The following is a 15,532-nucleotide window of genomic DNA, read 5'->3' as shown; positions in this document are numbered from 1 at the left end:
TATAATCAATAACCCACTAGAAGCTGCATCTTCATCATCAACAGAAAAATTTCAGTTAAGTGAGAAAATAAGCCCTTTCTCAATGAACTTTCTCAAGGGGTTGAAAAATAATTTTTACATGTATATAATTTATTTATTAATATTATAGTCTTATCTGATACAAAAACTCTCTCATCTCAAATGATATTATAAATTAGGAAACACGCTTCTATTAAACTCTTGGGCCTCAGAATGTATCATGCAGGAGAATAAAATCTTTTTGAAATTAAAAATTATATGCAGCAGAAACTGATGCTTTTAAACTGATAATGTATTTTAATAACTAAGAAGTAAGACATTTCCCTTAACATCAAAATCAAAGATTACTGTACTCATTTTAATATCACTATGTAAATATAAAAATGTTAACCAACACTTGCCTAGGTCAAATATTCCAGTTGCATTACCAAACATATACATAACAAGTATGAACTTATATCAAGTGTCAAATTTCCCCATCATTATCTTCTCGTGACATCATGACTTTAAGAGCCTGGAGAGTGACTTTTTTGTTTGCTTTTTTTGTTTTGTTTTGTTTATTTTGCTCTGTAATCTCTAAGTATCTAGGCAGGAAAGAAAAACACAATTGAGAAATATTTCCGTTTTGAACAAGTAAGAGTCAGGTCAGTTGCAATCTCGTTCGGGTACTTCCCATTCGAGAAAATATGCTGTAAAATGGTGAGCTGTGCCTGACAATGGGTGGAGAGGTTAGGTCATTTGTTGATAGCAGTTATATACCCAATGGTTTATTCACTATAAAAAAGAACCAGCATGGTCCCAGGAAAGAATAGATAGTCCATCAAGTGAAAAGCAGGCTGCTCTCCTCTGGACAAATTAATCTCTTCTCTTAACGTTCAGACACCAAAAATATCTTGTTTCATGTTAAAACAGAGATGGGTTCTTACCCTGGAACAGAGTCAATCTTTACCAATGTCCTCTTCTTCTACCCATCTGCAAACTCTCTGTTTAATTAAAATACTTTAAAGTCTACTTTAATCTAATACTGTTATAACAACGATGGTCTTGGATTAAAACAATGACTGCCTTGGTTGACTTTGGTTTGCTGAAGCCATTTAAAAAAATCAAGTATGTGATATCATTCAAAGTTTTAATAAAGAATTAAGGGTCACTGAACCACAGTGAAATTTCTCATACATTTGTTGAACACCTACTAGGTTCAAAGTTTTATGCTGCAGTCAGATATATATCTCAATGTCTTAGTATTTTGGGATCATGGCTCTTCCACGTCTGGTAAGGAAAAATACTACGGTGTCACAGTAAAGAATTCTTAATGTGGGGGAAGTACAGGGGTAGAGGGGTGGAAGGTGGGAGGTACTAGTAGAGTCAGTTAAGTAACTGTTGTTCTGGGTTTCCACACATTCATTCCAAGTCTACATTTCAACATTGTGGAAGGATTGGTTCAGGAATCCATTTTTAATTTACTCAGACCATGACTCAAGAATTTGAAGAGCCAATAGTTTTAAACTAAATGACAGCAGCAATCCAAAAAACTTTAAAAATGGTCATAGGAAACCCTATCCAGACCTTAAACTTTGCCAGTAATAACTTGAGAGTTTTAAGACTCTGGACGCAATTGTTCCTTGGGAGACAAGGGCCAGAGGTCAATTTGCAAAGCATCTCCCAGACTTTGGGTTCAGGAGCCTTGTCCCCTCACCATGCATCCATTTTTCCATTACCCGTATTCTGCTTTAACATCCTAAGTGTTTAGTGTCTACGAATATTATGAGCACGGCAGGTTATTTTCCCCCTCCACAAATCCTGGTTGCATAATTTAACATAAAAACAGTTTGAGGAAGAGATGATTATCTCTCTACATTCTGAAAAGCTCTTACCGAAACAGTTTAAAATCCACAATTGAAATGCCACATTTTCTTGAGTACTCAATAAATTTCTTGGATTCCCCCCCCCCCCTTAACTGCACTGATAGGATAAATAAAACCACTCAGTTCCTTAAGCACAGCAAACATGAATCAAATAGCTTTTACTCCATATTTATAAAAGGCAATGTGACTATCATAAGTTTCTCAATATTCCCTGTTATCTTCAAGCATTTCCATTTATTATTTTCAATACATTTTAATAGCATACATATGTTCACACACACAGAAAATTCTTCCCGGGGGCTTACCGCCAGCTTTTTCTTCCCCAAATCTTTTAAAATCTTCCCCTCTACACGACTTAAAACATGTTTTGAACGGGTTATCTGAAAATCCCCTTTTGTGCTCCGCAGTGACAGAGCCCCTCAGCACCCGGGGGAAAGCAATCACATTCCAGTTGTGCTGTCAGTGTGAGGGGCAAATCCAAAGAGCTGGAAATCCATTGTGTTGCACGTTATAAATAAGAAAATTGCCCTGTGACAGCTACAGTTTGGAAGAATTAACATTTTTCTTTGCAACTCTCATTTTTAATCTCTACTGTTATTTTCCTTAGGAAAACTTAGCCCCCATATGAATTCCTGTATCACTAACCTATTCGCCGTAATTAAGAGAAATAAATCCCAACCGACCGCGATGAAGGTCGCCGTCAGTATTTAAGACAAAACTGACTCTTACTGATTTAGCCAAAGGTCGTCTGTCCCAGCCTCACCCCCGCGCACCCTTCCATTTCCAAGCAAGCTACTTCACGTTACATTAAGAATGCGTGATGTGCACTTTCTAGCTTTTAAGTTTGGTCTTCTCAACCATGAAAACACAGTTATAAATTGTTCTCAGAGCTAAACCACTCAACATCTTGGCACTTGGTTGTTTTTAACTTTCAACAATAGGCACTGTTCACTCCCCTCCGTCTCAGTTCTTTATTCAGTGATCAGGCAGGACACTGATGAAAGGCTAGTCACGGCTTCCCCCACCATGGTCTCAGTGTGATGGCATGTGATGGTTCACATGGGGTGTGTTTGATCCGAGAAAGCCCAGTCTCTGCTTATTCTTCCTTTGTTCTGTCATCTGGAGGGAAAGAGAGAGTGTGTTGAGCTCATTTTCTCCCTTTTTCCACAGTGCTGGTGGGCTACACAATGTGGGGTTAATATTTCCCAAGCACCTACAGTCTGTCTGGCATCCTCCAGAATATAGTTACAAAAAAAAAAAAAAAAAGGCGGGTGGATTTTTTTTTTTTAAAGTGAATTTCCACCGAGAGAGAGAGAGAGAGAGAAAAGGCAAATCCCTCTCTGTGGTTTAAAAACAGGAACCGTGGTTCTTTTCAAGCAGCTCTGACTTGTCAGATAATCATCACCATCATGGTAGTCATTTGAAGAGTTTTCACAGCTACTTTTGATAGTATTTTTACTACTGCTAATAATTTCACACGATGAAGGGGCTGATTATAGCATTGAAATGACAGGTCCGGATGACGATCTGCCTTCCCGATGAGTTTAGTAATTGCTAGGATGGCAGAAAATATAATTTTCTATCAAAAAGTACAAAGAGGCCCTTGTACTTCGTGCTTTGTGCCTTCTCCCCTCATCCCCCCTACTCCCATAGGTGGAGAAGAGTCACCCTAGTGACCTGCAGAGATGTGGTTCTCACAGCACAGTGTCGGGGGTCCCTACTGGAATTTACAGCTCTCTGTGAATAACAGTCCTGCTCCCAGGAGCCTCAGGTCTCCCCTGACTCACCCCACCCAGCGGCAGCTCCAACTCCCCGAGCACACTGACCTGCTCTTTGAGCTCTGCCAGCTGTGCCGATAGCTGTTTGACCAAGCTCATGGTGGATTCCAACTTCTCCTGCAGGTTCCGAATCTCATTTTGCTCACCATCACCTTCATTGCTGACGAGGGACATGGCTCGCATCCGAGGAAACCAGTCTAAATTCTTCTCCTAGAAGCAAATACATGTTCAAGAGCAAGGGAATAAGTACTGGAAGGGAGTCTGGAGTTCTGTAAAGAGGGGTCATAGAGGCTCATTAGTATTAAATGTTTAAATCAAAGTTTCTTAGTACTCAAAGCAAAGGAACTCTTTCTGGCCAGGCCCTGGGGTGGTCTGTGGGTGGGAATGAAGGGCAGGTTAGGCTTTGGTTTTCATGAGCTGGAGGAAGATTTTAAATATTGGCATCATTCAGCAGAGCACACTGAACTCAAAGGGGATCCAGTGAATCCTGGTGAATGAGGAGGTCGGGTCTGGAGGCTACGGAGAACAGATCCAAGTACGTGTGTGTACAGTAGAGGCATGAGCTCTTTCTCCCCTATCCCCACCCCCTCACCCCAGAAAAGAAAGGGGCAGCAGAATAGGAGGGTGGTAAAAGAAATGTTTCAGTTCCGGCCACCCATGCCAAACTAGTTCACCACCTACTTCCCCAAGACGGGCTCTGAACTCCGCTCAGGCAAGAGGGAAGTGGGAGGGCATGGCCCTAGGTTACTCTGTCTGCTCCCTTTGGAAACATTTTATTACAGTGAGGATGAGGTTTCAGAGTTAGACTTCCCCAGAGGGCAATAGCTGGTACCACTTCTGTTTTTCTAGGCAGACTGGGTGTAGGGGTGTGTGTGTGTGTGTAGCCCTCCATTGTTGGAGAAATAAGGAGCTTACCCGATGCCCGGTTCTCTTGAAAACTCTGATTGCTTAACATCATAGAAGCACCCTGCATTACTTACAGTGAACTTTTCAATCCTCAAAAGAGCTTACAAGGTAAATCATATTGCTCCCATTTTACAGATGAGACAATGAGCCACCCCAACAGTTTAAACACCCATTTGACAAGCGAGGGAATGGCAGAGCTAGGATTGGAAGCCAGGTGAACCTTTCCATTACCGACCGGGGATGTCAGCCTGCATCGCTATTTACCTCCCGATTTCTCTAGGTCACCTTTTCCCAGCATTTCTAGCATGATCTCCCCGCTTACGATTCCTCCCACTTCAGGGGCACCTGGGTGGCTCAGTCGTCGTTAAGTGGCTGCCTTTGGCTTGGGTCATGATCCCAGGGTCCTGGGATTGAGCCCCGCATCTGGCTCCCTGCTTGGTGGGAAGTCTGCTTCTCCTCTCCCTCTCCCCCTGCTTGTGTTCCATCTCTTGTTGTCTCTCTCTGTCAAATAATAAATAACATCCTAAAAAAAAAAAATTCCTCCCACTTCAGAAAATCCCACTGACTGTGGTGGTTGCCATGACTTCTGCCTGGCCAGTCACTAGAATGAGGGCCCACGAGTACCTACTTTCCTCCCCTGAGGTCGGACCTATCTCTATCCTTCTTTCTCAATCTTGTCCAGCCATGGGGCTGTTGCTGGTGTCCTGTAGTTACTGTCACCGCTCAGAAAACAACAAGTTCTTTATGGTTCCCTACCCCCAACGCAATAAAAAGGGCAGATAAAGAATTAAAGAGGAAACATATTAAAGAATTTGAAACTGCACTTAAAGAGCTGTGGCTAATTAGTATTTCAAAGGAGGATGGTAACTTAATTTGAAGAGCAGAGTGACAGCCAAATTCATTCATTCCATCTCCCCTTCAGCATCTTTGGCCTGGTATTTAGAGGTGAAAATCAGGTATCTGATAAGGTATCTGCTCCAAGGGGCTTGTGGCTTAGGATAGCGTTCTACGAAAAGTGGGCTGTGCATTGTATATATCAAAATCCTCATGGGTTGCTTGTTAAAACTGTAGATTTCAATCCCACTCCCTTTTTCCAAACCAGGACATGTTTGGCGAAGTTCATGAATCCTACATGCACTCCAGTTTCGGAGCTTTGGTCTACGCAGATGAAAGGGATTCATGTTAATTGCTGGAGTAGTAGCAGGGTAGGGAGATGGACCGGAAGGGGAAAGATCTGGAAGAGCTGTTGGTGCGCGTAGGAGGAGGAAGCCAATTAAGGATCCCTGAAACACTTCTAGGGTAGGATGGGTGCCCCAGCAAAGTGGGAAACCACGCTCTGTCATAACGCCTGCAAAAACCATGATTTCCCAACAGCCAGGTTAATGTGCAGGTGAGGCAGAGAGCTGGACTGACGAACGACGGGGCCCGAAAGACACGGTGAGGGGAAGCTAGAGTCCACACAGTGCTGGCTGGAGTGCGGGACGCTAACACGCTAACACTAACATGCTACTGCCGTAGCCTGGCAGGCGGGATGGAGAACCAACCTGGGCTCCCAGCTCCATAAGCACGTACTCCTTTCAAAAGCTCACTTAACTCGGTTCTCTTATCTGTCTAGTATCTGTATTCTTCGCAGTATTATCAATGGTTGGAGCTTTACAAATGAAGAAACTGAGGCTAGCACGTGGTTTATAGAACTTCAGGAAGTGGAGATTTTAGGGCGAAAGCGCCTTCAATCTGCTGAAGTATCAGGGAATTGGGGGAGTTAGTATTTAGTGAGTATGGAGTTTCCATTAGGGAAGACCCAATCTCTGGAATGGGTTGTAGTAATGGTAATGTGACTGTATTTAATCCTGAACAATGGTACACTTAAAAATGGCAAATTTTTTGTTATGTGTCTTTACAATTAAAAAAAAAAAAATCACTGCATTTGCAGGGGCTAATCTTTGGGTGAATTGTGTACAAAGTCCCTGAGGTCTTCCTGAAGGACATCAGTGGTTGGGGTGGATAAGGAGTCTGTGGGTGGCCAAGGGCCAAAATCTGTGCTGGAATGTACAGGAGTGAGCAGGAGGTATCAGAGGGGAAGTGATGACAAAGGGTTTAAAATGGCATTTTCACGTGTGGGTGAAGATGTGATGAGTCCTTAGTGCAGAGCAACCCAGTCAGCAGGGCCCTCAGTTTGGAAGGGCTGGGGAAATAGGCAGCTGCCAGCAAGTGGGCTGAATGACTAGGGATAGTCTTGGGAGAGCTAGGAAGGCAGTATTCTGGGGCAGGAGAGGTGGTTTGTACCAGGATAGGGATTCTAGGGGGCGCTGATGGACCAGAAGGGTTGGAGAGCTTCCGACAGCTGGGTCTGGAGTAAGCAGGTGCTAATGGACATGATGACACCCAGGGTCAGGATAGTGAGATCATTAACTTTCAGAAAGTCTCCAAAAGAAGCAGAAGGAAACCACTGCTCTGATACTTAGCCAATGACATCACTACTTCAAAGAGAACATGGGTGAGACTCTGCGAAACCAAATTTGAAGAGATCTTATGGTAGGTGTCCCAGGGTCAGGACTCTCCCTACACCCTCAACCTTCACTTGTCCCTGTGTTCATCCATTCATTTACTCTTTCTTTCTGGGTTTACCGCATCTGTGCTGGGCACCGGGAGAACAGTCAGCAAACCTAAGCATAGTTCAGACTAGGTGGAGGGTAAGACATCTGCCAAAGGCTGGTGAAAGCAAGGATGTGCCTGGGCTTGTGGGCTCTATGGTCCTTTCTCATAGTCCCCCAAGCTGTTCTTGTTTCTAATCCCGTTTTGGTTTTCCTCACCTTTCTTTTGCCGCTTTTATCTTTCTCTGTTTCTGCCTGTTCGCTGGTTTCAGTCTCTTCTCTCCCACATTTGTGCTTTTGTTTTATTCAGGCCTTCCCCTCTACATCAACAGACCATAATCTGAAGCCTACATACCATGTGTAATTAAGACTTCTTTTCAGCATTGAGTGTTCTGTAGATTCTTTCCTTAATTTTTAAGGAACTTGACATGAATGTTTTACATCTCTCACCAAAATGGGGGAAAAAAAAAAAACCCAACCAAAATTGCTCTCTGTCCTCTTTCTTATAAGTAAAGCCAGTCCTTTAAAAATAATGTTCACAACTGATGTTTCTTCAAATGAGTGCAGGAAGTACGGTTTTTTTTTTTTCACCAAAATTAACTCAAATGCAATAATGTGCTCAGAATAAATGCTGCATATACTTTTCATCAAAAGCGGCCCCCAGCCTGGGTGGCTCAGTGGGTTAAAGCCTCTGCCTTCGGCTCAGGTCATGATCTTGGGGTCCTGGGATCGAGCCCTGCATCGGGCTCCCTGCTCAGCGGGGAGCCTGCTTCCTTCTCTCTCTCTGCCTGCCCCCTGACTACTTGTGATCTCTCTGTCTCTGTCAAGTAAATGAATAAAATCTTTAAAAAAAAAAAAGTGGCCCCCAATTAAAAGCCCCAAGGTTTCTCTTTCTGCTCTTATGGCACAAAGGAGTGGCTTCCATGGAAGGCTCAGACTGAGCAGGTGAGACCTTGGATTTTTGTCCAAGCCAGAACTGCAAGATGGACGTACAGAACAGGACACCACTTCCTTACCCTATTGATGTGTAGTGTGTCTGCCATCTAACAAAGCAGATTGATTTGATCCGTTACTTCCCAGTTACTCATATAGGCTATGTACATCTTGTGATCATGCACATGACTAGCAGATTCCCATGTCGACTTCTGTTAGTCAATATGAAATCATTTCCTTCTTCCACCAGGAATAAAAATATTTAACCACAGGGTAGCATAACTCGGAGAAGTTCAAGATTAACTGTTAGGCTCTGAGGTTACAGTGTAAGAACCTAACTTCGATGAGTGGAAATTCAGAGCTTCTCGAAGGTTCTAAAATGCAAAGCTCAGAGATAAACCAGTTATGGTTCTGAGAAAGGATTCTTGGAGCATGCTGACTGGCACCTTCTAGCTATCCCTAGATTCTAAAAATAATGTATCTTTCTAGATGACCTGAAATGAAAAAAAATCATTCAAATAGTACATTCAATAGATCAATTTGACTTATCTACTTTTGCAGTTATTCAATAAAATGGTTAGGGGGTCAGTTGTCCCTCAAGGTTAGCTGTGCTGTTTTCATGTCTAATTCTTCAGCATGATACCCCATTTGTGCCAAAGAGGCAATGTGGTCTGATGGAAAGATTATGGACTTAGGGGTCAGAACTCCTGGGTTCTGGTTTTAGAGTAACTGAAAACTAGCTACATGATTTAAGGGAACGGAGAAGGCTGGCTCTCTGAGTCCCGGTTTCCTCATCTGTAAGGCCAGAATATGAACCCAGGTGGTCTCTGTGTCTCCTCCAGCTCATCCTTCTGTGAGCCACAAATTCAAGGCAAGCTCCACAAATCAAATTGCTGAGACAAGCCTCGAGCTCCCCGAGGGAGCCAACAGAAACAGTGTTGAGGCTAGACATGACCCTTGAAACCACATAAGCCAAGATCAGCCTGTTAAAAATGCCCAGCCTGAAACCTAGAAAGTTTAGATTTCCTGGAGCTCTTAAGTACAGTGGCAAATGTCCCTGCACTTGATTTCCACCTCTGGACAAGTTCATGCACATTACATAATGGAACAGTTTTTATGGAAACTATCCCTGATGATGCGTCACTGGCCATGGGCTCAAGAACATGCAGGATTATAAGGATTTCTCCCCACATCAGAGCGAGATTAAGAAGTAATGGAATGTATTTCCCTGGTGGCTAGTGACGTTGCACAGGTTCTCACGAGTCTGTTAGACACTTGTATGTCTGTTAGCCACTTGTATGTTTGGAGAAGTGTCTGTTCATGTCTTCTGCCCATTTCGTGACTGGATTATTTGTTCTGTGAATGTTGAGTTTGATAAGTTCTTTATAGATCTCAGATACCAGCCCTTTATCTGACCACTACATGAAAAACTAATGATGCACTATATGTTGGCTAACTAAACATGATGAAGAAGAAGAAGAAGAGGAAGTAGTAGTAGTAGGGGATGGATGAGCCAAGCTTTGGTGAAGGCTCTACTAGGTACCCATTAAAAGTTGTCTCTTTGTAAGCTAAAGAGGAAACAAGGTCTGTATTCTTCATCATAGTAATTGATCCCAGCTGTTGGCTGCCTAGCAAGTGTTAGGCACTTTAGTTATGCTCTGGCAAAAGTCTACAACAATTCCACAAGGTGGAGAATATTACCATCCCCATTTTATAGATGAGAACACTGAGGCAGGAAAAGGATTTGTTCCTTGCCCAAGGTCACACAGGTGTTGTAAGTGGCTGGGCCAGCCCTTGGCCTCCACCCTGTGCAACTGGAAATCTTGTGCTCCTTTAACTGCACTGCACGACTACTCCACAACTAACGGAGGGGTCATTGCTTAGCTTTTGAACTTGCCAAGGAAAGCAGATCACAGTGAGAATATAATAATTTGAGCCCCCTTAGTTACTTCTGGGGTATGCTAGAGGCTTACTTATTGAAAACAAGAAACACGAAGCCTCTAGGCAGTCTCTCAGATCCATATGCAGACACTGATGTAAATGTATCAACACTTGACATTCATGGCAATTTTGCAGAGTGCTCTAAAGTATTGTTAATGGGGCTACACACTGAACATACCATGTATTGTATTGTCATGGAATGCCAATAAACCATTTAATATAGACCTTCACCTCTGTTTCCACTCTCCCTGACCATGCTTAGAATGTGTTGCCACAAGACCATTTTTGCTAAGGTCTTGGTTACCATCTCTCTTCTAAGCCTTCTGTTTATACTGCATTTTCCAATCTGAAATCATTTACAAACCCTCCTAGGCTGACAAGTATAACCATTTCCCCAAAGCCTCAGTATCACCCGCTGCATTCCTCTTTGCCTTCTGGTTTGAAGACGTCAGCAGAAATGGCTCTCTGAAGGAACACGAGCAATACAAATACTACCTACTTACTGGAAGGTCCCTGAGGGGCAGCACCATTGCTCCTTTCTGGGAACTTCAGACCCACACAAATAACCTGCAACAAGGATTCTTTGTGAAGTGAAGGAATCACTTTGGCTAGGGGGGGAATGCTTCATGTATCCCAACCCAGTCTCTGCTCAATGGAGTAGAGACATGGGGTCTTCCCACCGTCTCACCAATATGGTGACCTCAATGGCAGGTTAGGCATGACCTCAAAAACTTAAGGGACACCCATAACACTGGCATCTGGGCTGGTTCTCATGGGGGTTCAGATGCAGACCCTGGGTTCATTCATGAGGAGGGAAGGATGAGCTGGAAAATATACACTTGTCTGACAAACTTTAGGGACTGGAGGGGACAGAAAGAATCTAGCTGTGTCCTTTGAAATTAAAACACTATTCCAGGATTGACAAATAAATGAAAAACTCGGTAACTCGTTTTATGTGTTTAAAAAAAAAATGACATGTTACAGAACTGGAAGATTCCTTTGCCAGCCTTATTAACTGTATATTCCTTCTGTATCTCTCTGTTTATTCTGTATTCATATCTTCCTGTATCTTTCTTCTGCAACTGGCGGGTTCCCACAAGTGCAGTAGAGTACCAAATTTGTGCGGTTTGAACAATTTGAAATGTGGTAGTTATCCAAAGCAAATCTGTATCGAATGATTTTTGTAAAGCAACAAAATCCCTTTAGAGTGGCATTGTCAAACCTTGAAATATTTTAAAAATCTAAATGCTCAGAGATCAAGTCTGCATTATGTAGGCAAAAGTGGTTTGAACATTACAAATCACTACACAAACACAAAGTATCCTTGGACTGCTGACACGAGAGGTATAGAGGTTGGGGCCCCTACCTTTTAGCTCTGGAAGGCACCTAACCCAATGCTCAGTGACAATGACCGCTGGTGTCCCTGCTCTGCTCCTATCTGGCCCCCCTCCACGGCACCACCTCCAGTGAGTGGATGGGAAGGGGGCTGCTAGCCTGGAAGCCTGACAGGAAGTAGTCATTGCTTCAGAAGGCAGAGAGAGAAATAGATCCCATGTAAGAGTGGTGTAAGGTTACGAAACAATGTAACAAAGCTCTTTATCTCAGTGGGGCTGCAGTTTTGGAATCAAAAAGCGACCAATCAGAGACTGGAAACTCGTTCAATCCCACAACCCCCTCTTTCCTCTGCAGCACAGCCAAGGTGGGAGGGGGCATGACCCATGGCCCATGTGTGGTGCGCAGCAGGACAGGGATGTTCATTGCCCCGCAGCCCCAAGGCTCGAGGATTGGCAGAGGTGGACGCATAGAGGCCCCCCCCTCCGTGGCTTCCTCGGCTTAGCGAGCCAGAGTGAAGCAAGTGAGTGTGGGCCTCCTCAGGTGAGAAGGGGGTCAAAACAGTGGAACAAACTTTTGCAAAACTGTCTTAGAGGGTTAGGCTCTGGAGTTTCGGAGACTCACGGGTCAAGATACCTGCCCTCTGACATTCCCAAACTGCAGGGGGAGCCAGGAAGTGGTGACAGTAGCTGGGAAGGAGGGCTGTGGCCTCCTGCCATGGGCGGAGGCACTTAGGTACGAGGCCGACCAGAGACTCCCTGTGGAGGGGGGGTTGCCTGCCAGCTGGTAGGCCTTGGCTGTCTAGGACATTGAGAACTGGGCTCTCCGAAGCCTGCCCACACCAGGTAACCTGAAAACGCACTCGTGTTGGCTAGGAGGGCTCTGCATAGTGACCTGAGAAACAGGTGCTGCTGGTACAGATGTGATGGGACCCTTCAGCTTAGCTTTGTGCCCACCGTGGCTGGTGGCGGCTTCCACCACGGACAGCAGGCTGGACTGTGAGCAGAAACTATGGCCCCCGAAAACCCACCTTGTTTCCTATTCCAGTTGCTCGTCCTGAACTACTTCCCAGCCTCCCTCTTAGGAGCTTCCTGCTCTCCCTGATGAGAGGCAAGTAATTGGCTACACACAAAAGCAAAACTACACGTGGGTTCTCTTGGCCCAAGTCTTCTCACCCCTGACACAGCTAACACCAGGTGTCTATACAACATGTCAGCTACATCTGCCAATGGCAGGGTTCTGATCGGCTCCTAACTAACCAGGCACCCAGGGGCAGAGCCATGTGAGAAAGAGAGTGATCCTTGGCTGGGAGGCCAAGAGGGCCTGGGCCCAGCAGTAGCTCAGGGCTGCTGCCAATAACTCATAGGATTGCTGGTCAAGAAGCAGGAACACTAAGGGGCAGAAGTCTCTCTATAGGGTGCCTGGGAAGTGGGGTAGTCGGGGGCTCTGAGGGATAGGGCATAGAGCCAACCTGGAGCCACAACCAGAGAGAAGGGGATGGAGTCCAGCACTCCGGGCTCCTTTGAGCCATTGGCCAGCTCATTCTGAGAACCATGGTGGTACAAGACCCAGAGACTGGAACCCAGTCATGGGTCTTGATGATGCAGTGAGCAGGAGGCTGTGTCCAGGCAGATATGATTAAGCAAGGAGTCAAAGGACCTGCACCAGCATTCCCTTAGATCCCTATTGCTTGATGTCAGGGAGCATGATGCCTCAAGCCTTGTTCTTTTTTCTCAAGATTGCTTTGGCTACTTGAGATTTCTCTGTGGTTCCATACTAATTTTAAGATTATTTGTTCTATTTCTTGGAAAAACACCATTGGAATGTTGATAGGGACTGCACTGAATCTCTAGATTGCTTTGGGCAAGATGGATATTTTAACAATATTCATTCTAATATGTGAGCATGGAGTATCTTTTCATTTATTTGTGATTTTGTCCATTTCTTTCATTATTGTCTTATAGTTTTCATTATATAAATATTTCATATCCTTGGTTAAATCTATTAATAGGTGTTTTATACTTTTTGATGCAATTATAAATGACATTGAAAAAAAATTTCTCTTTCTGATAGTTCATTCTTAGTGTATAGAAACACAACAGAATTTTATGTACTGATTTTGTATCCTGAAACTTTTTTGGACTTGTTGATTGGCTCTCACAGGTTTTCATTTTGGTGGAGTCTTCAGGATTTTCTACATATAATATCACATCATCTGCAAATAGTGATAGTTTTACTCTTCCTGTCCCATTTGGATAACCTTTATGATATCCTTAGTTAATAATGGGGTCAACACTTACACAGAGGACACATTTCAAAGTTTATAAACTTTTGAGCATCCATTTCTGATTTCTTCTTCTGCCTTCCACTTGATAGAACCTGCACGACATGGGCACCTGCCACGTGTTATTGGTAAACTGGATAGCTGTTGCCTGTGGTAGTAATGAGCATTGGTAAGCTGGGCAACCTATTTTTTTGGTAAGATAAATTATTAGATTATAAGATTAAATTATTAGGACAAACTACTTTTCTTTTTGTTTTTTCTTTACTAATCCAAAACCAAAATCCTTCCTTTCCCTTTTTCTTCACCATATACTTCATGAGCACCTACTAAGTAGCAAAGACTCTTCCAGGTACTGGATAAAACAGTAAACAGCTCAGAAAGAGTCCTTGCTCTTTTGGAGCTTAATATTTTAATGGAAGATGAATAATGAAAGGGGGTGGAGGTGAGGATAAATAAATGTAAATGAAATAATTTCAGGTAAGGGTAAGCACTATGAAGAAAATGATGGTCTGAAAATTATCTTAAGGGAAATTATCTTAAGGGAAGAGGGTGTTATTGTAGACTGGGTAGGCCATGAAGGTGGCTATTGGGGAGTGATGTCTGACTGACAAGAAGGAGATAACTTTGCACGGAAATGAGGGGACAGAGTTTCAGGCAGGGGAAATAATGTGAATGTCCAAATGCTGAAAACGATGCTGATGTATTTGAAGGACAGAAAGAAGATCAGAGTGAGGTACCACCTGAAAGATGGGGCATTGGAGGAGGTCAAGAACCAGACATGAACAGGCATGAGTTATAGACAGCCTGGTATACAGAGGGAGCTATAGGAAGGTTCTGGCTTCCAACAGACGATTGGCAATTCCTGGTTTATAGCAAAAATACATACACATACGTATGTACACATACACAAATAAAATAAAACAGGACATTCTGGCTGCTGCATGGAGAATGGACATGGTAGAGATTCTTACTGGGAGACCACTGTCTCCGGTTGGGCATTGATGGTGGCTTTGGCAAGAGTGGTAGGAGTAGGCTACCAAAATGATGTCAGCCAAGGGGGCTTTGAAGTCAGTAAATGAGTGTTTGAGAATGGATACTTGACAGCAGTATTTCTTGTAGGATAAGATTATATTCAGAGATCAAAATATCTCATTAGCATGATTAATGTGAGCAAACAGACTGGATAATTCAGCCTCTAAATGATTTATTAGGGCAGAACCACATGGCTGTTCCCCCAGAGAAGAGAACTGGGTCGTACCATTGTGTTTCAACATCTGCATTCAGTAACCCCAAGCTGGTAGCCTAAAATCAGCCCCGGTGGGAGGATTTACACAATGGAAAACAGGACTGGGTGTTACACATTAACAAACACACTGGAGAATTTCCTTTACTAATAGAGATGAGGAGATCCTTAAAGATAGTTTAAATTAAACTACTGACCCAAAGTCACATACTGGAGGATCATGGCAGAACCAGGATGATGGTGGAAATCTCCAAATACACCAAAGACACTCCCTTCCTCCCTCCCTCCCTTCTTTTCCTTTCTCCCTTTCCTCCCTTCCTTCCTTTTCTCCCTTCCTTCCTTCCAAAAATTTATTTATTTGAGAGAGAGAGAGAGTGCATACTTGGAGTGGGGGAAGGGGAGGGGAGAGACTCTTCAGGCAGACTCCCCACCAAACATGGAGACCAACTAAGGGCTCAATCTCATGACCCATGAGATCCTAACTTGAGTAAAAACCAAGAGTCAGACACTTAACTGGGCCACCCAGGTGCCCCAAGACACATCTTCTGTTAAATAGTACTGGGTGTGAAACATAAATAATGAATTCGGAAAACTGAAAAAATAAAATAAAGTTTAAGTATCCCCAAAAAAGAAAAAGA

At 43.6% G+C, this 15,532-nt stretch overlaps 1 protein-coding gene across 2 annotated transcripts in view; it reads right to left on the bottom strand.

Moving 5' to 3' along the window:
* Positions 1-2,024: 2,024 nt before the first annotated feature.
* Positions 2,025-15,532, bottom strand: part of ITPR2 (inositol 1,4,5-trisphosphate receptor type 2) — a 496,325-nt gene continuing 482,817 nt past the window's right edge. For both annotated transcript variants that reach the window (XM_059402745.1, XM_059402746.1), the window contains exons 56-57: positions 3,710-3,871; positions 2,025-3,002 (exon numbers count right to left, since the gene is read on the bottom strand). In XM_059402745.1, the coding sequence (XP_059258728.1) occupies positions 2,916-3,002; positions 3,710-3,871 (249 nt within the window). In that variant the 3' untranslated portion in view covers positions 2,025-2,915. The remainder of the gene's footprint in view (positions 3,003-3,709; positions 3,872-15,532) is intronic.

This window comes from Mustela nigripes, chromosome 6 (genome assembly GCF_022355385.1).
Source record: "Mustela nigripes isolate SB6536 chromosome 6, MUSNIG.SB6536, whole genome shotgun sequence".
Lineage (NCBI taxonomy): Eukaryota > Metazoa > Chordata > Mammalia > Carnivora > Mustelidae > Mustela > Mustela nigripes.
The sequence above is the reverse complement of the archived record's forward strand: the minus strand, read 5'-3'. Positions and strand labels throughout refer to the sequence as shown.